The sequence below is a fragment of the Carassius gibelio genome, chromosome B20 (genome assembly GCF_023724105.1).
Source record: "Carassius gibelio isolate Cgi1373 ecotype wild population from Czech Republic chromosome B20, carGib1.2-hapl.c, whole genome shotgun sequence".
Classification (NCBI taxonomy): domain Eukaryota; kingdom Metazoa; phylum Chordata; class Actinopteri; order Cypriniformes; family Cyprinidae; genus Carassius; species Carassius gibelio.
In genome coordinates, this window is record NC_068415.1 from 16,717,046 (window position 1) to 16,742,242 (window position 25,197).

Genomic DNA, 25,197 nt, shown 5'->3' on the forward strand with positions numbered 1-25,197 from the left:
TATATAATATGCTATTATTTAAAAACCCTCAACAAACTATAACAAACACGAATTTAGATTAAGCCATCAATAAAAGTATTCGTATTTACTAGTAATATATATTTTGTAACAGTAGATGGCGTAAGTTGGTTAACTATTTCTAATCGTGTGTAATTTAAATAAATAACCTATTATTGTCCGCTTAAGGATCTAATTTTAGCTTTAGTGACTTGTTTTTTAATTTAATGTAACTTAATTTCATTATAACAGTAGTGGCTATCAAGCTTTAAAACTAATTGGTTTTCATGGCACGTAAGTTAATGCTTATATTTTCACAATAATTAAAATGACATTAATACCAAAGGTTAATATTAAGTAAATACCTAAATTAAACTCTCCATACCTGCCCTGTGTTAATGTGGTCCGTATGTACAGTTTACAAATAAAATGAGTTTATTCTGAATCAAGTGTTTTTACTGAGCAATTTCCACAATGACTGTTTCTCTCTCAGGTCTCTGAAGTGATTACCACAACATCCCAGATACTGAGGACACTGTCTGAACAAATGGATCAGATTTAATCACTTACTAAATTACACTGTGGACAGTCTGTGCCAAAGATCAGATTTGGATGCAGTGTTAAACAAGATACTCTTATGAAAACTAAAACTGCAGACTCATAAGGCCAAGAAATAAAAGGCTGCCTAATGGCCAGAAGTACACTTTGATGTCTTTTAACAGTTCATCCAAAAATGAAAATTATGCTATAATTTACTTACCCAAACCTGTATGAGTTTCTTTCTTCTGTTGAAAAAAAAAAATATTTCGAAGACTGTTGGTAACCAAACAGTTGACATTATCCATTGACTTCCATAGTATGGGGAAAAAATACTATAGGGACCATAATCTGCTAAACTTCTTCTTTTTGTGTTCTTTGCAATAATGGCAATTAAAAGCATCAAAGTACACTTTATATACTAATATTATGTTATTATTATATAATATTATGTTATTTTTTTGCTGTGCTTTGAAAACACTATTTTGATGACTAACATACTAAAACGTAACGTATTTGATTAAATTTAACTTTGGTGTGTTATTTCAATGCATGTAAAGTTCACATACTGTTTGATAAATGTCATAAATTGTAACTTCATCGTTACAAATGTGTAATTACATATATATTTAAATAATTTATAGAACATTCGAAGGAGTAATTAAAGATTTATATTTTGTTTACCATAAATGCTTGTCACTACATGGAGCACTTTAACCATATTTCATTAGAATAAAGACATTTAAGTTCAAATAATTGCATTTTATATACATTTTAATACATTTTCATTTAATTGTAAATAACATAAGTATCTGAAAACATTACATTTCATTCACTCATTTCATTCCATAATAAGTAAATAAGTTACATGTTTTATTTCCATAATAAGTAGTCTTTTTAATAGTATGCTAAATCATATAGTTATCTTTCACATGGACATAGTGTCAAATCTTCAATTGTACACTTTTCTTTTTGTTGCATGGAAATCATAAAGAGTCCAAATATTGTTTCATTGGCAAGACTTCAATTATTTGTGCTTTGCACCACTGTATTTTCAATACATTTGTCTAAATTGCAGAAAAAAATATAATCAGCTATAAATATCATCATGAGACTATAATTATTTCCAAATGTATTTTCCTCTAATTGTTGGGTGTATTTAAGTTTTAAGAAACAAACTAACCACACTAATTACCTGAGAATACTTTACACAGTGAGCTGTGATGAAAAGGTGTGTGGGTGAATATAGTAAAATAATTGTGCCAACTTGAATCTATCAGGAAATTATCATATCCTGTCAAAACTCTTTGCATGTGAATTTAGAAATCTAGTCTCACCAGACTGCAATTTTATGATCCTAACATGAACACAACGCATAATTTCTCTGCAATGGGAAGCATATGATTATGGAGGTGAAGGCTGATCTTTAGCTGGAGGTTAAAGAGTTCATCTGCTGTCTGTGGTGATATACAGTGAAAGAGTGAGTAATGCTGCAATGTCTTATTGAATTCCCATCTCACTGGTCATTGATCCTGCTGTACGTGGCACAACTGCACTGAGGTGAAAATTTCACAGATTGAATTGCCATTAGTAATCAGTAATTACTCAATTGGCAAGAAATGGATGTGCTGGAGCATGTATATTAAAACCATTTTCATTTTTGTTTTTGATGGCATTTCACTGATAATGCCCGAGGTAAAATAATACAGTACACTTTGGTGTCCCACAGCTTTTTAAAAAAGCATTACACAAATCCCAGGTGCATTTTGTTCATTTGTTTGTTTTTAATTTCTGTGTAAATGTAAAACAACTCTCTAGTAACAACTCTGCTAGAATTTTTTTTACAATTCAAAAAATTTGAAGTAGAAAGACAGAAACGGTATTCTACTGTAGAAAAAAAAATCATCCGAAAAAAATAATAATAAAATGTTTGCAGTGTATTAGATATGTTAAATAAAATATTATCTAACATACAACCTATTTCGAAAAGTCACTTTTTAAAATTTGTAGGTAAATTGTAGTTGTTGTATGTTTTAAAAAATTTATATATATATATATATATATATATATATATATATTTTTTTTTTTTTAAATTACATATATTTTTATGTTAAATATTTTTCTTCAATCTATAGAAAATATATACCAATATTAGCCACTTTAGCCTTTATAGTATATTATTTTTTTTTATTTCATATATTTTTATGTTAAATATTTTTCTTCAATCTATAGAAAATATATACCAATATTAGCCACTTTAGCCTTTCAGCTTAATTTACACTAACTGTGCAACATTGTTACTATAAAAGATCTTTTGAGCAACAGAAAGGGTCCATGGATGTTAGAGGTTAAATGCCAATATCTTTATTTTTTAAGGGTGTATTCATGTGCTTGAATTTGTAAGTCCTTTCTTTAAAGACGATTGCTATGTGTTTTCATAGCATCAGGCGACCATGAGACAGCTGCAGCACAGCATTTTTTGGCACTTCCCTCTTTTAGGAACTGACCGTGCTGGTTTGTTTACTGACCTTCACTCAGACAGACAGACGGCCAGCTCTGATATTCAGTATTCACACAGCACATTGACACACTCCTGCTTCTGGTATTGGTGGAGAGGTGTGTGCGTGGAGAGGTGTGTTCACGCAAAGAATGCTTACACAACATGACACACCTCACAGAAGAAAGAAGGCACTCCATTGGAACTTCATTACTCGGTTCTGGGAAACTCAACAGGGGTTTCTTGAATTGGGACAAGAGTATCACCTGAGAAGAACGAGTGGGAGGAGGCTCTGCTGTCATATGAGTGGGCATGAAAATGCGTTACGTAATGTTTGCATGACAGTAATATAGACTGTGCTCTCCTCTTATAGGGCTAGATGTTGGTAGGTTTTACAGCACAAACTCATGCAAACTATATATTTTTTCAGGTTTTTAAGAGCTGATCACTTGTTTTATACCACATAACTGCTCATATTTCTCTATATTACTTTAATAAAACCAGAAAAAAACATGCAAAAGTAATTGTTCACCAATTTTACACAACTTTGTAAGCTTTTAACTCAAATGAGTCAGTCTTAGCCATTAAACCTTGTTGTAAGATATTGTAAGAAATTAATAAAATGTATTAAAGAAAAACGATCAAACTTTTTGAAACTGTTAAATCTTCTCGCATATATATTTAAGTGTGTGTGTGTGTGTGTGTTGCTGTGAAAACTCAAATAGTCATATTTGTATTATTTAATAATAATAAATAGATACAAATGTATTTAATTGTATTCAGATTATTTGACTATAAGGTAACACATAAACAGTAACTTTATCAGCTAATATCAGTTAATATAAGTTTTATCAGTTAATATCTTCCTGGCTATGTCCATTTCTTCACAGTTTGGTGTGGTCTTTGGTGGTCAAGTAGAGGTCAATATTTGTTCAAGCCTCATACCAGTCAGGATTCCAGACGACTGCCTCTACACTCTACAAACACGTTATGAAATGTTGGACTTAGGAAATAATGGAGCGTTATGAAATTATGGAAACACAAACAACATTTAGCAAGAGTGTTATTACAAACAGAAGAAGGAAATGTGCCACTTAAAGTAATGCAATTAAATACTTTATTATTATTAACAAAATGAATCACTTCAACTGTAAACCTGCTCAGGGACATTTTTGGGTCACACGACCAAACTACATTGAGCAACAGCGCAGACAAACATCATCATACTTTAACTAAAGAAGAATTTCATTTGGAAGAAGTGCTGACAGATAAAACTGTCCTCAACTGAAACTCGACTGACTCTCACATTACAGGTGGCATATTACCAAGAACCCTGCCACAAAACCAATGCATTGTAACCTCTTTTTCCGGTTTTTGCCGTCTTTGAGCAAGAGACAAAAAAAAAAAAAACTCATGACAATGACCACAAAACTTTAAGAAGGCACGTCTAACTCATTATTCAAGCGAACCTGGCAAGTGCACACTTGTGCATCACAACTGCGTTTGCCAAGTGCTTACATAACCAATCTATGAAGCCCATTTATTAGCTGTATACTTTACAGAAGAATGTTAAACCTTTTGTTACTGGATATACTGTACAAACAGGTGTTATATAACCAATTGTAATCTAAATAAAAAGAAAACTTGGTCGAATGCCACTGAAATGTTTATGTGACTCAACTCCAATAAAAACATGCCAAGGCATTGCTGCGGATAAGGAAAATGACTCAGAAATGGTAGTGCGATCATTTAGTGAAATTATATTCTTAGATCAATGCATTATGCACTAATCGCCTTGATGAAAAGTGACAAGACTGTGAACGTGCATTAATGCACAGCTCTTGTGCAGTCATTATAGTTGCAGAGACTGTCATTAAAACGATTTCCTACAAAAGTTATAAATAAAATTTAATGACTGGTGGCATTGTAGTCAAGTGGGTCATATTTAACACCAAATAAACACCAGGAAATTAAAAATGAGTAAAATACCAGGACAGCTTCATCCTACTTTCCTTAAAAAAGTCTAGTCCGTTGCACTCAAATAACTAATTTATTATATTTCAAATGAAAGACCATGCAAAATGTTACAGATAAAAAAGCTTTATTGACACAAGTTTTGTGATCAAAAGAACAAAAGCTGTGGATGCAAAGCTTAACTAGAAATAATTTAAATTTGCTTCCCACTCTCCCCTTTCATACAGGATAATATATTCCCAGTGGGAAAACATTCATGGGCAAATGCAATATATGACCGGAATTGCATTTAAAAAAGCGACCTTATTAAAGTATACAGCAAACATGTGAGGCAAGACCAAATCTTGCATTTCATTTGTGAGTATTCTGAATAAATAGATAGTGCACGAGAGAGGAAAAGCAAACAAAAGGGATATGAAAACATCATTCATCATGACCCTCACTTTCCCTGAGGACCTACATCTGAGTCCCACCCTGTTTAAACCAGAATTATTGTCAGTTTATTTTAGATAGGGTTGAAGCTGCTGTAATAATTCCTAGCTTTCATTCCTATTAGTCTGAACTCGGCCATCAGTCTTTTCCCTCATATATAATGTTCTTCTACAAAGGTACAGTAAAATTATTTCTATCGAGCAAAAAAAAAAAAAAAGGAAAAAAAGATCAGATATTCTGAAAGATCAGAATCTACATTTGAGGATCTGCCATTTTCATTTTTGGCCATAATGTTTGTTTGGTTTATTTTTCCTGGGGACATAATGCTCCTTTTTCACTAAATACAAAGCACAAGAGGATCACTTTCAGGTTTAAACCCATTCCTTTCATTTCGGTTTCAAAATACTTGTGCAACTCTGATGGTTTTCCACCCTGACTTGAAAAGAGACCGGACCTCTTTGTATAATTTGCAATTATACATATAGTCTGTGCTAGTCGAGAGGAATATACAGATGACACAAAAGAGAAAAGTAACATCACTATTTACAGACAACGGATCTCTCTTCTGCGTCACAATAAATCTTTATGTAATATACAGATTTTCAGTGTTCATGAGCAGACTCAGTTGGCCTGGGCGATGCGGGAGTCTGAACCGATGAAGTTGAGCATCGTCTGGACCAACTCTGGCAGATCATAGTCGTGCTTCCAGCCCCAGTCATTGCGTGCATTGCTGTCATCAAAGTTCATGGGCCAACTCTCAGCTATATGGATGGAAAAAAAAGGTTTCTTTGTACAATTCACACTATTTAATGTTTGAGGAAAGTGCAGATTTTTTGGATCATACCTATAGCCTGTCGTACAGCGTCAATCTCATATGTGACCTGAAGATCAGGCAGCTGTTTTTGGACCTCCTTGGCAAGTTCCTCTGGAGTGAAGCTCATGGCGTTGATGTTGTAGGTGCGCATACTGAGCGATTCTGTCGGCGCCTCCATCACCTCCAGCGTGGCCCGCAAACAGTCATCAATGTACATCATGGGCAGCCGTGTGTCTGGTTTTAAGTTGCACTCAAACTTGCCAGTCTTGACAGCATCGTGGAAAATCTGCACGGCGTAGTCTGGAAAAGCCAACAGGCACTGACCTTTAATAAGACTCATTGCAGTTTTTTTGGTCAGCAGTCTCCTCTACCACAAGCAATAGTTTGACAGCAACAGCTGTCGGAGTACTTTTCAGGTTTTTACATGTGATTTCTGGCAGCTGGAGGTGTGGTTCATATGGCTGGTCACCATTGGTGCAGGCTAGTGGTTTATCTAAAAATACTCAAAGCGAACAACACCCCTTTCTGAGCAAGAGCCAGTTGCATAACTTCATAAGGTTATGTGCCAAAAAACACAGATGGAGCAGAGTGCACTGTACCTGTCGTGCCACCGCCGGGCTGTGAGTCTGCAGAGATGATCCCAGGGTACCGCAGACAGCGGAAGTCAAGGCCATATCGGTGGTGGTAGTACTGCAGAAGAGGATCATGGGTAAGGATTAATATTCCATACGGCACAGAAAATAGGTGAAAACACTAAAATATGGGTTACTGGTGTCTTACCTCCCCCATAAGCTCTGCATGGACTTTAGAGACGCCATATATAGTGCGTGGTCTCTGCACACAGAGGTCAGGAGTGGGATTTCGAGGTGAAGTTGGTCCGAAGGCACCAATTGTACTGGGCACAAAGAGCCGAAGCCCATGTTCTGCTGCAATGTCTAGGATGTTGTGTAGTCCTACAGAAAAAAAAAAGAGAGAAAAGATTTAGAATTAAATTATTAATTTATATTTAGTGCCGTATCAGAATCAAAATCTAATTTTTAATCAAAGGCTATTTTTAATGGAAAGATCTAGACAAATAAATGTTTTACAACATTACAATAAACAAATTTTTCCTGGTAAAACACCCATGTAATTTATTTGAAAAAAATAAATAAAAATAAGCACAAAAGCAGATTATTATAAGTATCAAAATGTTACATTTAATGTACTGTCTAAATGCAGTCCATTCGTTTTCTAAAGTCTTACCTGTGATGTTGACTGCTCGTGCCAGTGCCACATTAGATTCCCCAACAGCACTTAGAAGAGCACTGTAATGCACTAACCAGGTGATCCTGTTATTTACTACAATCTCTCGCAAGTTCTTGTAGTCCAGAATGTCAGAGTAGATAAAGGGGCCTGTTAAAAAAAAATAAAATAATGCAATCAACATGTCAAAACTTGTGTGATCAGACTAGTTCTGACCATATTTCTCAATATTAACAATGTTGAAATGAAGAAAAAAATCCTTTATCTTTTCAATTTTCACCTGTTTTAGACAAACAAATGTTAAATCAATTATCCAAGCTAATGAAAATTAATTTGACAAAATAGTTAATTAGCCACTATAATAAACATAATTAGCACTTCTTTACTGATCTAAATTACTTTAACATTTGGAAATGATAAATTATCTCTAACAAATAACACTCTTAACTACATCTGGCACACATCTGGTTTAAATGGATATATAATTATAATACAACAGACCTGATAATAGAGTGCTACCCCAGTTATTTCTCTCATAAAATTACAGTAAGAATTTGTTTGGCATTAACAGAAGACATACCACTGTGAAAGACATTGCTTGGTGGCTTCCTGATATCTGAGAGGATCACATTGTTTTTTCCAAATCGCTTCCTATGAGACAGGAGGAATAACTTTATTATGCAACATATGTTTTTATGTAAACATTCCATTTGTAAATGCATCTACAATGCAAAAGATTAATGCTTTTATATATGTACCCTAACCCTGTGTGCATACCTTAATAGTTTAGCAAGCCCAACCCCTAGCTGCCCGAGGCCACCTGACAGAGAGAGAAAAAGATCAAATATCATGCAAAAACAGAGCAGGGAAGTCAGGATCCGCCCATCTTAAAAATGTGCTAAAACCAGTGTGATCAACGTGACTAAATACAAAAGCCCCAACTCTTAAATAACAAATGGCCATGTACCTAAAACCTGTTTTTCATACCTGTGATGAGAACTTTGGGGTGGTCGGTTTCAGAGAAGGACACAGAGTGAAAGCTGGCGTCAGACCCAGGGGTGACCTGACGCGGGGAGAAGCTGATGTTGCGTATCGCCACTGTGAGAGGCTGACATCCACATGCAGGGGCCAGCAGGGCCTGCTTTGCCACCTTACTAAGGGCTCTAATGACTGGCATACTGTTACCTGCAAAAACAAGATCACACATTATCAGAACCTACAGTTAAAAGAACAGATCACCCATCATATACTCACCGTCATGTCCTCCTAAACCTGTATGGATTTCTTTCTTCAGAGGAACAAAATAAATGTCAGGCATAATGACAGCCTCAGTCACATTTCTTTTCCACTGCATAGATTTGTTTTTTCTACACACTGAAAGTAAAAAGTGACGTTAACTAGCATTGTTTGTCATTCTGCCTAATATTTCCTTTTTTGTTCCTCTGAAGCAAGTCATAACAGGTTGGAAGATGCTGGACATCTAAATATAAAAGCATGTGCTGATTTCGGATTAACATTTCGAGTCAGACATCGAACATATGCTTTTTACATCAGTGCTATTTCAAACGTAGTCACATGAAGCTCAGTGCAGTGACGCTCGTAAATTACACTGGCAGGTAAACTAAATTTAATGAACTAAACCTGGTGTAAGGCGCGCCAAAGTTCATCCTTCTGTTAAATTCGCAGTTAAACCGATAAAAAAAATTTAAAAATATTTCCAGACTCTCATCGCCGAAATTTCTTACCTTGTAAATGTAAAGGCACGAAAGGAACGAAGAATGTAATGTGAGCATATTTATACTGCCCTGCCTTCGACGGCAGCCAATCAGCGCGCGAGCACCGTGGCGAGATGCCCAACACATCCTTCAATCTGACCTCCAAAGGCTGTGCCAAGTTTGTGCGGACTGGTCTTCACATTCACAATACCCCAACACACAATCCAATCCAGTTTGATCTTGAACGGAAAGGTCGGTTAGATTTCCGGGAATTTAGATCAGTTTAGACTAGTTTTCAAAGGCTTTTTTCCACAGTTCAACGTCTGGGACGCAATGCAGGGTCGTCTTGTTCCACGTTCACACTGTGTTCATACGCTATCCCGGGTTTGTAATTAATTTTTGATAGACATTTTTCCAAATTTCACAATGCATATTTGTAAACCCCGTATTAACCTCCAAACTTAGGGTAATACGGTACACGGCCCGTTTTAATACATGCGTGTCCATCTATGGCCAAAAGTGTCCACGTAGACCCGCTATGGTCATTTTAAATATGAACATAACTTAAAGAAAATACAATATGGACTCTTTTAAACCCAATTAACCCCTCTGCTGCCTTAACATTTTTATCCGTTTTTGTAGACTTCTTCGCGTCATAGCTCATGAATATTTAATGAGATAAGCACAGAGGGAGCTCGTGATTGGTTGTCTGCCTGTTGCTAAACAACTCACTGTAACATTAATTCTTGCACCTTTAGCGCTGCAGTTCGGCTAAGTAGTTTTAAAAGCCATTCAGAAGAAATTACACTCTACGTTTTAAATGACAGGTTATCTAACCCAGGGATAAATATATCGGTATGACTGAAGCGGTGTGCAAGACTTCTGCTGGCAGACTAACATTAGCGACTCCAGAAAAACGTGAGCCAACGTGCTCACGACGACTGACTACACCCCATCAACGAACACCTTAAAATAACGGTCACCTTATCAGGATTTTGACACTTTTTCACTAACGTATTTGATGAAACACTAAAGGGAAGTCTTGTGTTTTCGGCAAAGTGACAAAATGAGGAAGAGGTAACGTTAACGTTATATAAGATACCCACGTCTTGAGGTTCATTATAGGCCTAAAATAACATAGATATTTAACGGAATGCTTTAGGACAAAGTAATTGGATTGAGAAGTAAATAGCGATAAGGATGTGAAAGTGAAAAATAAACTATCATGTATTTTTATCTTTCCAGTCGAGACCATGGGAAGCCAGCGTTCAGATAAGGTTCTAATTGTAATCAATCTTAAGCAAAATGCAATCGATTTCAGTAAATTAATTCACTCACCTATTGACTAGAATAAGATTCAGAGATTAGACAGAAAACGTGTTGTTCTGGGCGACGTGAGCAGCTTTCCTTATCTGGTTTTCCGTCACTGATGCTTCCTTCAGTATCTTCCAGTATTGCATCAGCTCGCCGCGGAGGTTTTATATCCGCAGCACAAGAGGCTTTCAAGAGAAGCCGGCTGCGCTCTGATTGGCCAGCGCGCTGGAGGTGAGGCCCTGGCCACGCCCTTCCTGACGTCTGTAGAACTGAAACATGACGACTGAGGGTTCTTTTCAGGGTTGCACGTTCAACCCCCCTCTCACAATGAATGCAGTCAACGGGACGTTTTGCGTTGAAAGTAAAAGGCTGAAATCTCATAGTAAATGGTTTGAGATAATATGTCTTGTTTCTATAAAATACCAAACCTACAAAAAAAAAAAAAAAAAAAAAAAAAAAAAGATAAATTACCTAACTTCCTACCTAACGTGCGTTTTGTCCCACTGAATTTAGCATCAGGTTTTAAACAACATAATCCTGTTTTAAATATTTTAGACAGCAATGAATTACTTGTATAATTATAGGAATACTACCATTACTACTAGTACATAGTAGTAGCAGCTCTGGTATTGAGATTTTTTTTTCAGCCATATTAATTGAGACAGAAAAAAAAACCTTAAAAGGTAATTTTTTGAAAAATAACTAGTGAAAGCAAAAATGTGATTAAAATGGTTAAAACGGAGACCTGTTACACAAAGGGGTACAGTTTCCATTAATACTAGAATTTGAATTTACAATTTAACCTAAAGTCAGATTGATAGCTTAAAACAAAAAACAACGGAGGAACATTAATTTTCCAGCAGCCAATGCATGGATGGCAGGTCAGAGCTATTACAGGTTCTGGTCTGCCAGCCACACACCATCAATATGATTAAGACTTCCTGTGATGCTTCGAGGCCATATCCTCTCAACTCAATTGATCTTTACCCTGAAAATCTCTTAAAACTTCAGTCCTATCACTCCAGGTGCACATTTATGAAGCTTTTCAATCCAATAGATCAATAGAACGGATACCTGATGTGTGCAGGTCACAGAGGAAGGACATAACAAAATAGTGAATGAATAACTCAAAGTGACACTTTGAGGGCTTGTGTGGAGTGTTTGCCTGGAGGTTACTTCAGGTCTGCTACCATCTCTGTGAGCCAAACAAATGTGTTGTCTTTATGTCTATTAGACATTCTCCATGATTAAAAGCAGAATACAGAGCGTGTCAGCACACACATTATTTCCAGACATAGCAAAGAAATCAATATCTGCACAGCACAAGAGGTCCTGTACTGGTTGCATTTGAAACTCGAGTGCACATATACAGTGTACTGTATACGTGTGGCTGTATCAGGCCCATCCCCCAGGAAACACTGCACGTTCCTGATAATGAGCGGCTGTGTAAAGCAACCATATGTTTATGTGACGAAAGATATGGTGCTTTGCACAGCCAGTGGTTGTATTTGCAGCAGAAGCTTGTGCAATATGAAACAGTGTTTCTATTAACTAATTATTAGACAGTTCAGCAATATACTTATTCTGACAATCCTTATATATATATATATATATATATATATATATATATATATATATATATATATATATATATATATATATATATAAGAAAAATGACATTCTGTATTTTAGATGAAAAAATGACATTCTGTATTTTATATGAAAAAATGACATTCTGTATTTTATATGAGCTATACTGTGTATTCGGCTTGAAGTTAAGATACCATTGTTTTCTTTTTCTCAATGGTAATATCAGTCATTATTGTGATGCGCTGATAAGATACTTCAAATTGACTAGTGGTAATTCATATTTTATTACGATTTATAGTTTCGGAACGGAGATACTTACAGGTGGTCAATTTAAATATATATATATATATATAAAAAACACACAGATGTACATTAAACAAATTTAATGCCCACAGAACATAACATACGTCAGTTACACATTTAATCAATATTTTGTAAAGCAAGGCATGACACTGTACAGACAATTTTACAGTGAATCTTAATAATGCATGTCAGCTGATGCAACTGAAGAGCCAGAAGAAATAAAAAGAAATAGTGCATTAACAAAAACAACAATTGAATGTCTATCCCCAGTATCCAAACCTGCCTTAAACCAAGACACATTCATAAGTGCCACGAGAAATTAATTTGATGGCAAGAACCCAGTGGAATATTAAAATGACCTATATATGCCACAGGAGTCCCTACACACTGGATTTAAATATTCAGATATTTATGAAACAAATGGACCCAAAAACCTTTAATAGCACATTATGAGATTTTGCAGCAAACACCTTCTGTCTACAGACCATGCTCATGACAACTGTAGAGAACTGGAAGGAATGCAATAGAAACTTCAATAATCCCAGTGGGCTTTATTTTTAGATGTTTCTAAACAACTGCTGTGCGTGTCCTAATAAAGATGTTCATATATATAAAAAAAAAAACATTATGTAACAAGATTTCCAAGGGTTGTTTTTTGACATTCAGAAACAGAAATCTGGATTTTAAAACTATATACTAAATATCTTTATATAAATAAGAATATTACCTGCGCACAGACAATCTTACATTTGTAAAGCAAAAATTGCCACTTTTGGCAATTTCTTAAAGGAACAGTTCACCCAAAAATGCAAATCTGCTGAAAATGTACTCACTCTCAGACCATCCAAAATGTAGACGAGTTTGTTCCTTAACACTTGCAAAACTTGCTCAGCAGTACATCCTCTGTGAATGGTTGCTGTGAGAATGTGAGTTCAAAAGGCTGATAAAAAGAAAACTAAATTACCCACAAGCATTATTATGGTTTATGGACTGGTATTTTGGGTAGTGATGGTGCAATTAAAAAAAACCTCTTTCTTTTCACAGGTTATAAATTGATGAACTGGAGGCATGTGGATTGCTTGTGTTTTATTGTGATGTTTTTAATCAGCTGTTTGAACTCCCATTCTGGCGGCACCCATTCACTGCAGAGGATCTACTGGTGTGCAAGTGCTGTACTTTTAAATTTTTCCAAATCTTCTCTGATGAAGCAACAAATTAATCTACATCTTGGACAGTATTTTTGGGTGAACTCTCTCTTAAATCATGTGGTCAGTGTTGTCAGTGTTAGGGATCATGTAAGACCATGTAAACCACCTGTGTTTGATTCAAATGCTATTTCCAGCATCTGATAGTCAGTCCAGTATTTTCCCTTTTGTTTTATTTTATAATTGTGCTTTCTATTACACTTCATGGCACACGACTTAAAAAAAAAATAATAATAATAAAATGGCACATCAGCAGTCCCTTTTCTATGAGAACATGTAAACCAAAGCACCATTGTACAATCTGTAATAAATGTCATCCATATCACAACCTGCTAATCAGTTTAAAGTGTTTTACATGAAGCACATTATAATAAGGACAAGTGAGGCATAGTGTTTAAGGAAGAAAACTACAATGATATATTAATAGTGCAGCAGATCTAGTGGAAGAATCCATTGAAGACCAATGGAGACGGAAAGAAAGAGTACGATCAGAGGAGTGTAGATACACGAGCATGAGACTTATTTCAGTAAGACAGAGATGGCAAATCAGAAGGATACCATTCTGGTGACGTCCTATGGTGTCTGCAGGGGGCCGTCCTCCGTCTCGAGCTGGGCCAGCTGCCTGCGCAGGCTGTTCACTTTGTTCTGCAGCTCCTTGTTGTACTCTATAATATGGACCATTTCCTGACAGGCCTCGTCCAAACACTTTGTAGAGCGATTCCAGCGAAGGAATACCCCTACAGAGAAAAGAACAAGGTGCTAGATATGTAATATGTGACGATATCATTCTGTGTGGCTGATAAATTATCTTTTCTGGGACACACAAAAAGAAAAAGATGTGAGATGGCCACATTGATCACCCTGCATTGATCATCCCCATACAATCACCAATCCCATGTTTCTTAACACACATGATGCTTACATTTTGTAATGGTGCTAGCAGAGTGCACTGGGGTCAGTTGCACCAGCTGTACGTAAGTTACATCATACGCACTACTAAATATTAGTTATTATTAATGTATCATTTTAAACGGGGCAATCGTGGTCTAATGTATAGAGAGTCTGACTTAAAACCCGAAGTTCATGGGATCAACTCTCATTAAATACTACTTCACGGAGAGTTAACAAACTACTTGCTACATCCTGCCTTACGTACAACTGGTGAAACCAAATAAAATATAGGTTCAGTGTGGACTTAATGTTCTCATTTAAGCTTATTAATGGCTGGTGCAACCCTACCCTGGTCAATACTCATTCAACTGTGAAATTAACATTTGATTGACTATTCCTCAAAGGACCTTGACACTTAAAGGAATAGTTTTACTCACCTTCAGGCCATGTAATATGTATAGATTTGTTTCTTCATCAGAACAGATTTGGAGAAATGTATTGCATTGCATCACAGCATTACATTGAAATGTATTTATTGCATTAAATCACTTTCTCACCAGTGGATCCTCTGCAGTGTATGGGTGCCGTCAGAGTAAAAAAACAACAACAACAACAAAAACCCAATTATCTATAAGTAATCCACAACTCCAGTCCATTAGTTAGTATCTTTTAAAATGAAAAGCTGCATGTTTGTAAGAAAAATATTTTATATGTATTATTGGTGTTTCCAGTGAAAGGTTTGTCTCATCTGAATCAGGAGAGAAATATGCACAGATCATTTACAAGTGAAAAAAAGTCCAAAACAGTTCTAAACAAATATGCTGGTGGAATTTATGTGAGATGACAAAAGGGGAAGGACTTTTTCACTGGAGTATTATGAATTACAGAATCATAGTTAAGCCATAAGCGATGGATTCAAATTCAAACACCTTTCACAAATGTGCAGCTTTTCATGTCACAAATCATTAATTGATGGACTTGAGCTATGAAGATTACTTGTGGATTATTGTGGTGTTTCTATCAGCTGTTTGGAATCTTATTCTGATGGCCCCCATTCACTTCAGAGCAAGTACGTAATGCTACGTTTTTCCAAATCTGCTCCGATAAACAAAAAAAAAATCTCCTACATCTTGGACAACCTGAGATACCATGTTAATATAGCCAACCAGTACTGTATTAGAAACACATGTGCTTGCCAAAAATAAACTGGACACATTATTCTGTTCTGTTCTAAAGTGACTTGGAAAAAAGTGCAACTTGGAGAAAGGATGCATTCATATATAGCCCACAAATTGAAAATGGTTTCGTTCAAACCACCTGGTTAATTTCATTCATTCACACAAACATAATAGCAGCATGTGTTACTTCAAATCTTTTTTTTTTTTAACGAACTGTAATCTAGTCAAAGGCTTATATCTATAGTATAAGACTGTTCAGTGTAGCTCTTTTGGCGAGTGCACTGATATTCACATGTTTGACTGGTAGTGTATATGAAAGGTCTAAACATATCTGTGAGTTGTTTGAGAACTGCTCATGTGACTGAAAGTGAACCCCCATGGCATTAAACTTTATGTCTGCTTGGCTGCTTTTCCTGAAAGAGTCTCTTTCACTGCACCTCTAAAATAGAGGCATGACAGGCTCCAGAGATGAGGACTGAAAAAATGAATGACACAGAGGTCATCGGGGTTAAATCATTGTTACACTTGTGAATTCAATGTGACAATCTGTATCGGGTGAAAGGTTTAAAACAGTCTCAGAATTGCTTCTTTAAAGCAAAATAATATCTTAAACATGACAAGGAAGTTGAATTTTCTTGATTAAAAATAAACTGATTACTATATTTAGAGTAAATTTAACTTTATTTTTTAAATTTCAGCTTTGTTTAATCTGTGTCCAAAAAAAACAACAACCAAAAAACAGTCTCTGTCATATATAAAAACTAAAATATAATCAGACTGTAGGCGTGTTCTTTAAAAATATTTAAATACTTAATTTAAATAATACTGTATTCTAAAATAAAAATACTTCTTTTTTGCAATTAATAATAGATTTTAGATGTTTAAATTAAACAACTAATAATTTTTTTTTATATATGGTCCAGAAGGCTTTCATTTTCATTATACCAGGAGAATTATAATTATTTAAATGGAATCTGTCTCAGAGATTGTTAAATATAATGTTGAAGTATGTGACGAATGCACAAGATACAGTACCTATAGGTGCATCTATTGTATGGCATTGAAGAATGGTAACATACCATTCCTTTCGAAACACATACTGATCTTATGATCCACAAGTACTTTAAGCATCTCACTCATCCAAAGGTTCACTGTAAAAATATAGTTAAAGCACCAAACAACACATGACTGCCCCCTATAGTTTAACTGGGCAAACATGCGTTTCAATATCATTTTAATGATGATGTCACATTCACAGCAGGTGCTGGAAGAGATCAGAAAATGAGAGGAATGTGGGAGATTTGATGGCGCTCACCCTCCCACAGAAGCAGGCTCTGGGGAGCCACAGACGGCCAGATGACCAGGTTATTGGGCTCATACAGTGGGTTGAGAAATCGCTGCAGCTCCTGAGGTCTGTTCACCCACGACCATAAAGAAACAGTTTTTTGAGACAGCTGCAGCTTCACCCTGAAACATTGAAACAGGAAGTACAAAGTTTACATTTATACCTCCTCATGTTATGAGGAGCGAGACACATCCAGCCGTTGCCATCCATTATGTTACAATAAGCAACTGTTCTACACTTCAAGCTGGACCCAAACATTCATAAATATATTCTAATCTTGCAGTTCATACATTTTAAAAAAATAAACGTTCCAAAGGTTTTTTATTTTTTTGCAGTGATGCCACAGAAGAACCATCTCATGTTCCCTAAAGAACCTTTCAGTAACCATTTTTGTCTTAGTGAAGAACAATTTTAAGATATTTTCCCCACTATAAGCCATCTTTTATGCAAATAAAAATGTATATGGATGTTACAGGATCTTCATGGAAACATCGACTCCCCATAAAATAACCGATTTTTTTCCATTTAAAGAAAACATATGTTAAAACATTAAACCAGAAAGAAACCTCTCCTCTTGTGTCCGAAGATCAGATTTATGACGTCACAAACTACACACCATTCATTGTCGGTAAATGAGTGAACCAAAACTGGGCATTTTGAAATGTGATACACATTTAAGCAACAAGCGGAAAATCATTTCACAACACATCTACCAAAACATCCTGTTCAGAATATGAAACAAACAGAAAAGGGTCACGGCCAACAACAAGTTGGCCTTTACTGATGCAGCAGTGTTGACGGAAAGGGTCGTGACCTTCTGCTCCTGAACGTATCTTTCGAAGTCAGATAGAATTACAACATGCCATGTGTTTATGTACAAGTGTAAACTATGGACCACTTCCAAATTCCCTTTTCTTTCAAATCCACCTTTGGTGACATAACTGTTGCACAGACACACCAGTTACCTTCTGAGTGATAAAATAATTGTGGCATTTGCGACAGGTCCTGTGTTGGCCACTTAGAGATTTATCTGGTATGGTTCAAACAATTTGTTTTTATAATGTAATACAGGAAATGAGATCGAATCTGTAAACGGACGTAATGACAGGTATTTGATGAAGGGGGACACTAACCTCTCGGCCACGCAGTTTCCAAGGAAGGTGCCAAACTGTGAGGCATAGGCATGCTCGAAGAGCATGATCAGCAAGTTCTCGTTGAACTGGAAGGAGCAAGGGAACTGCCGCAGAATCTGCCACACACAGTCCAGGAAGAGCAGGAACACAGGCGCTTCACTTCGGGGCTTCCCGTTTGAGTATGCAGACTGTGCACAACGCTGCTGGAACGGGTGACCGGCCTAGGGGAAAGGTTACAGGACCTTAGGTTATCCCAGACTTTACAGAGAAACATCATTTTAAAACCAAGGCTGTGTCTGATTCCACTTCCTAGTTCCTTATGTTGTTAACTATTATCAAATTGGAACACTAGCAAGGGTCTTGATTCTCTACAGACATTTTGTACAGCATTTGTTCGAAATGGAAAACATTTGCAACATTATAAATGTCTTTACTGTAACTTTGGATTAATTTAATGCATCCTTGCTAAATGAACCCAAACTTTTGCACATTAAAGTACACAAATTAATAAAAATAAACATCTATCAACTGCAGAATAAAGCAATAATAAATTTGTATTTAATTCCTGTATAATACTTTGATGGGAAATACTTAAATACTTTAAAATGCTTTTTGTCTTTACACTTCTGCTCTTCTCTGATGCCCTATGATAATATTTCCAGTATGCTAATAAAGTGAGCAGCCAACTTTTTTACAGCACATTCAGAGAATTTCTAGGGAGGCTAATAGAATGACTTTGACAATGGGACATGAAGCGGAAATCAGACACATCCGAGTTTCTCGGTTTTCTCACCTGTAACCACTCTCGCTCAATCAGCGCCTCAAAGCCACAGATGGTTCTGCATGTCGGATCGAGGATGATCTGGGCGAGAGACGTGACCTGCAGTGTTGAATCAGTGCCCTCTGTGCCATGAACCAGCACTGACGCCCCTTCCCTAGAATACAACACAAATCAAAGTGGCCCCTCCAAGTTTGAAACTGCACTTACAAAACTGTGCAACAAACCTGATGATGAACTGCGTGCCAAAAGCAGCAGAACCAGTGTGGTGTGAACATAATGATGATCACGGCATGACAACAGCACTAATTATCACCACAACAAGCTTTGTAACCAATGTGGCAAGAATCAGGGCGACCACAGCATTTGTAATGAACTAAATCAGTAATTACCACAGCTGCACGATATGGCCTGTACAGATCAGTCTGCAGTGTGATGGCTCGGTGTGCATGAGATAGGAACAGGTAGACGTATCAACAGATGTACCTGTCAATGCACTGTGCAGCCAGGCAGGCCGTTGTGAGGATTTCCTTAACATTACTCTGCCAGTTGGACGCTTCAAGTTTACTGAGCCAGCGGTCCATGCTGTGTGACTGATCGTTGCACGCCTCCACCAGCTTTATCAGACTGTCCTGCAGAACATTAGACCTGTGGGAGAACAGCTGTCAGATTATAGTCTTAGTTACTGGACTCATTTGTGCAGCTGTGTTTGTTTGCTTGCATGTGGTATTCTTCAGCTCCAAAAGAGCATTTTACTGCAACTGCAACTGACATGTGTTTTCCAGGCTTGAACGAGTTTAAGCCCCCTAATAAAAGCACAGTAGGTGCTAATATCAGTTTGAGATGGTACAGACTGTCACAATCCATTCACTGACTGCCTGATGTGTACTGATCACAAGATTGAAAAGAAAGTGATCTGATTTACTGACTTAATCAACTTTATCAGTTTGCCTGTAAACCAATTAGAGCACTTAAGAAATGGTCACTGGATTTGCCAAATATTTGTCAAAATCAGGTTGAAACCAGAGAGAAGTTTTGGTTCGGATTAAACGGTACAAGGAATAAATAAATCAATATTAATTAAACACATACATGTATCAATCATTCACATGCAATCAATCAAATAACATGCATTCAAAAATAGTTGTAAAAATGAACTTAATTTAAAATTTAATTTTTTTATTTTTTTAAAATACAATTAAATTTTTTTTTTTTAACTATACCCAGGATTTTTGTTTAAGGCATTATGTATGTATTATATGTATTGCGTTTTTACCAATTTTACCAGAGTCTTTACAGCTTTTAATATTCTTCCACTGATTTCTGTACAACTATTCATTGAAACGGCGGCATCACAATAATTTTTTTTTAATGCTGGTCTTTTATCATGTATCAAACCTGGCTCTAAATAGCATGTAAAAACAAAACAAAAGCTGTGCTTGGTCGGTTTACAGGTCGGACAGGTGGTCATTCAGATCAAAACTTTGAATAAAATAAAATGTAATAATTTCATTTTTAAATAAATTCACTTATGTTATCTACATTTCAATGCAAAAAAAACATGCATCTCATGATAGCATTATCATGAGAAGAATTAAATACACACCTCTCAATGGCTTTATGGATCCTCCTCCACTGAGGGTAGTTGGCTTCCTGTTCAAATCCTCCTCCACGAGCTTTAGCCTGCTGCGCTACAGCTATAGTCCGCGTGTCGATGATGTAACCTCTCTTCCCCGCGCAAAGCGTGGCATTGATCAGTTTCTCGTCCTCTTTGCAGCGGCGTCCATTGGTTCCTATCAGTGGCTGTGCTGCTCGCATCATCACCTGTGGACCGTGTGATCAGAGTCAGTTTTTTAAACAGGTCAACATTTGGAAACAAAAATTTCCAAAGGACACTTCTTCTAACCATGCCATTTTTCTTGTGGTAGTAACTGAGCACAGGGAAACGGCCTCCGTGGCGAAAGGAAGCAGCTTTGCAGAGACTTTCATCATCGATGTCTTTGGGCACAGTCAGAAAGGACGGGTACGAGGGACACACGCGGAAGTCTTTATTTACCTCACTCAGTCTCCATTCATCTGTCTGAGAGAGGACAACAGAACTCAGTGTCATCGTCATTTAATTAGTCACTTTATTTTTTAAATGAAATTAACTAAGTCTAAACCAAAAGAGGTTTCAATAAACTGCTATACTGCACACTACGACTCCAAAGCTGGGGTGAGTCATTCTTAAAGAAATTCATAATTTTATCTTGCAAGGATGCGTTATATTGATCAAAAATGATAGTAAAGAATAATAATAATTCATGTAAATGCTGTTTAGAGCACTTAAGTTTCCACTATTCTACTATTATATTAAGCAGCACAACTGTTTTCAACATTGATGATAATAATAAATGCTCCTTGAGCCCCAAATTATCATATTAGATTGATTGCTGAAAGATCACGTGACACTGAAGACTGTAATGATGCTGAAATTTCAGCTTTGCCATCACAGGACTAAATGAGAGATTAAAATAAATTATAATAGAGAACAGTTGAATTAAAATCGTAATTATATTTCAGAATATTATTATCGTGGTATTGTATTTTAATCAAATAAACACAGCTTTGGTGAGTATATACAACATTTCCAGACCCCAAACTTTTGAACGGGAGTTTATGAAATACTAGCTGTATTTGTATTAAATTGGATATCAGAAGATGAAGTCCCGAATATGTGCTCTTTGGCTTCCCATAGAGAATCAGCTGAAAAAATGAGCAATGATACACTGAGAAACTGTATTACAGCTTTTTCTGATGACCTCAGTGTCAAGGCATCCAGGGAGAAAACAATACCATAGACTCCAGATCTTTGAAAGACTCCTCTGGAACGAACAACTGCCATCCATCCTCAATGACCTCAAACAGAGGACGGTAGAAGAACGGATACATCAGGGACACCGAGTCCAGCGTGGAGAGAGCCTGAAAAATGAACCATCATAAACTGAACACTAACAGCATAAACGGATTAGTAGAAATCAGGGTTATTATTAGTCCATTATTATTCTGCTTTATGAGTGAGTACTAATGCAGTCTTACTTCAATTGAGTTGGCGATATTAAGACACTCCTCCATGCCAGGTATGTCCAGCTGAATCACCCGCAGGTCCTTACACTTTACAATAATAGTTCCCAGTGATCCGACAAACCTGCAAACATTAGGTCTGTAAGATGTTTTTGATAGAAGTCTCTCATGCTCACCATTTTTTTTACTGTCACGTTTGATTAATAAAAATATATATGTGCCCCTGGAGCACTAAACCAGCCATAAGTAGCAGGAGTATATTTGTAGCAATAGCCAACAATACATTGTGTGTCAAATTTATTGAATGTTTTAATGCTAAAAAATCATTAGGATATTAAAAAAGATCATGTTCCATGAAGAAAAATTTTAATTACCTACCGTAGATATATCAAAACTTAATTTTTGATTAGTAATATGCATTGCTAAGGATTTCATATTTTGGTACCCTCAGATTCCAGATTTTCAAATAATTGTATCTCGGCCAAATATTGTCCTATCATAACAAACCATACATCAATTGAATGCTTTAAACATCATGAAAGCTTATTTGTGCAGCTTTCACATGATGTATAAATCTCAACTTCTCAAAAAACCCTTAAGACTGGTTTTGTGGTCCAGGGTCACAGTTGTGAAAATGATAACAATAATATGCCATTTTTACTAGTTGTCCCAGACTTCCCTCTCTGTGTATCATCAGTACCTCTTCTCAATAGAGTCAATGTTAGCGTGAAGCAGCCAGAGCTCCTCAGTGTTGTCCTGCCGAGAAGACAAGATGAGGTGATGTCCCGTCAGACACAGAGTTCCCTCCACAGTGGGCATGAAGGGGCGGTGGAGGACCACCCCATCCACACGAGGGGTTTTGATCAGCTCAGCAAACTCCATGATGTTTAGAGAGGTACAAGAAACCTGCAAAAGTCAATGGGAGAGGAAACACTGATGTAAATGACTACTGTAGTGCAAACTACGTCTAAGTCTCATTATTAGGATTCTTCTTATTCTTTTATTTGCATTCATCTGACAACTAAACCTATATAATAGTATGATTATGATAAAAGCAATGGTTAGACACAGAGGTTTGTTATGTTGCAGCGGTGGGTTTCTCATCTGCAGATTGCAAAACAAGACGCAAGCATTGAGATAGCGGTGAGAAAAATACCACATTCGTCTAATTTACTCGAAGGAGCGTAACTAAACCAGGCACGAGTATTTATAAACAGTTATTCTGGCATATTCAAAGTATCTGTCCAATTTCTCTCGGCTCGCTGTGTCATCAGCCTGAAATATGACAACAAACGGGATTTGCAGCTTTGTGTCGCATCAACACGAAGACGCTCGGATTAAAACGAATCCAATGAACTCGACAAAGAACCGCAGGTGCAATGTTATTTGTCAAGAACAACATATGCATTTTAAACGTACTTAAAGGAGATGACAACAGCATTTCTCTCACCTGACCCCTCTACTTCCTCGTTTCCACTCCTTTGTTGGATTTGACCGCGAGCTAATATTAATCAGTATCGCCACCTACTGGTTTGGGTGAATGTGAGGGAGCGCGAGGAGTGCTGAAGACTTTACATACCGGGAGAAGAGTGTTGAATATTCTCACTCATTCTCTTCTCAATAAACACTAAAAACAATATTAATTATAATTCTGTAATCATTGTAATTAATTATTATTTTAATGTATGTAAGTAATATAAAATATAGGTTACACTTTATTTCAAGGTGTCCATGTTACAGTGAGTAATATTAATTAGGCTACTTACGGTTAGGGCTAGGATACGGTTTGGCTTCGGGTAACTTGCATGTGATTATGCATATTTTATTGTTATTATAGTAATAACATGTGTAACAAGGACACCTTCAAATAAAGTGTTAGGCCTACCAAATATAATATAATTACCTAAATAGAATTTTGTGTTCTCTACAGGTTTATAAAGTACATGATTAAAGAGGAGCAAGGCCTGGAATTTGGATTGAGAGGCTAACAACACCAAATACAAGACAAAAATATAAACAATGTTATACACAAGAGATGTTGAACATGTTTGTAGTGTCAAAAATGGATTTACTGTACTGAATGAAACTCATATTATAATTATTATTATTTTTTTTTTTTGCTTTTCAAAAAAATAAAAATATTTTTTTAGCTTGATAGACCAATAGTATGATTTATATCTGTCGAATATTTGGTAAATAAACAAAATTTAAAATGTATGTGATTTACAAAATCAGGACTGTTTATTTCCACTAGTTGAACTGTGGACTGTTCACTTGAGGAACTGAACAAACAGTTCTGGAATGTATGCATGGAACAGACAACGCTTGCTTCTTAATGTTATCCATTAAACCTGACTTAAGAACACTGCTGACATCACAATTTTTGGGAGTTAGTTAAAAAAAGGAATTTAACGGTTCAGATTTCGGCATCCTGAAATGATTTAATGCAGTACATATATATATATATATATATATATATATATATATATATATATATATATATATATATATGCAAACATACATGTGTGTGTGTGTGTGTGTGTGTGTGTGTGTGTAAGTGTGTGTGTGTGGCTTAATAGTTTTACGCTGTACTATTCACAATAGTTTTATGGGGTAAATAAATACATATAATAATTTAAAAAAATTCTCATGGTTATTTATATTGTTTTTATTTCTGTGACCTTATTAAGACATTATTAAATCCTTAATCCTAAAACTACTTTACTAAGCATTAATAAGCAGTAATTGGAGTATATTAAGGCAAAAATCATAATTAATAGTTAGTTAATAGTGAGAATTGGACTCTAATCTAAAGTGTGACCAGAATCATTTATGTAGTTATCTATTATTTATTTATCTATTATAGAACCCTTTCATATCTATCTTTGTATTATTAACTTGTGGAGGTTGATATAGGATTTAGAAAGTAATGGAGAGAGTTATTTGTACAATAATGTAATTAGACTGTTGAAGATATAACTGGTAACTAGTAATTAATTACTTTTTTAGAGTAACTTACCCAACACTGGTGCTGACTTATGTGAAGATGATTTTTGTGTGTGTGCGTGCACGTGCATATGTGCATCTGTATGAATTCACAACACAGCTCAACACTGCTGTAGTCTTAGCAGAGTCCTGCTGGGAGCAGAGTGGCCTCCTGTTAAGCAGGAAGATAAGTGTCTGGCG

At 36.1% G+C, this 25,197-nt stretch overlaps 2 protein-coding genes across 3 annotated transcripts; both read right to left on the bottom strand.

Moving 5' to 3' along the window:
- Positions 1-5,115: 5,115 nt before the first annotated feature.
- tdh (L-threonine dehydrogenase) lies at positions 5,116-10,717 on the bottom strand. The gene is made up of 9 exons (XM_052586261.1): positions 10,550-10,717; positions 8,484-8,681; positions 8,274-8,316; positions 8,077-8,147; positions 7,497-7,646; positions 7,032-7,204; positions 6,851-6,941; positions 6,282-6,551; positions 5,116-6,198 (listed from the first exon to the last, which is right to left on the bottom strand). The coding sequence occupies exons 2-9, from the start codon at positions 8,671-8,673 to the stop codon at positions 6,059-6,061; spliced, it is 1,128 nt and encodes a 375-aa protein (XP_052442221.1). The 5' UTR covers positions 8,674-8,681; positions 10,550-10,717; the 3' UTR covers positions 5,116-6,058.
- A 1,663-nt stretch (positions 10,718-12,380) lies between these two features.
- Positions 12,381-23,541, bottom strand: LOC127983885 (myotubularin-related protein 9). Of its 2 annotated transcripts, none has more exons than XM_052586262.1 (11): positions 23,462-23,541; positions 22,712-22,917; positions 22,027-22,135; positions 21,784-21,909; positions 20,855-21,028; positions 20,555-20,772; positions 19,435-19,596; positions 18,964-19,105; positions 18,171-18,391; positions 17,008-17,159; positions 12,381-14,360 (listed from the first exon to the last, which is right to left on the bottom strand). In XM_052586262.1, the coding sequence occupies exons 2-11, from the start codon at positions 22,891-22,893 to the stop codon at positions 14,197-14,199; spliced, it is 1,650 nt and encodes a 549-aa protein (XP_052442222.1). In that variant the 5' UTR covers positions 22,894-22,917; positions 23,462-23,541; the 3' UTR covers positions 12,381-14,196. The 2 variants fall into 2 exon arrangements, with proteins under 2 accessions (XP_052442222.1, XP_052442223.1); XM_052586263.1 differs by having other exon boundaries at positions 23,431-23,488.
- Positions 23,542-25,197: the final 1,656 nt, after the last annotated feature.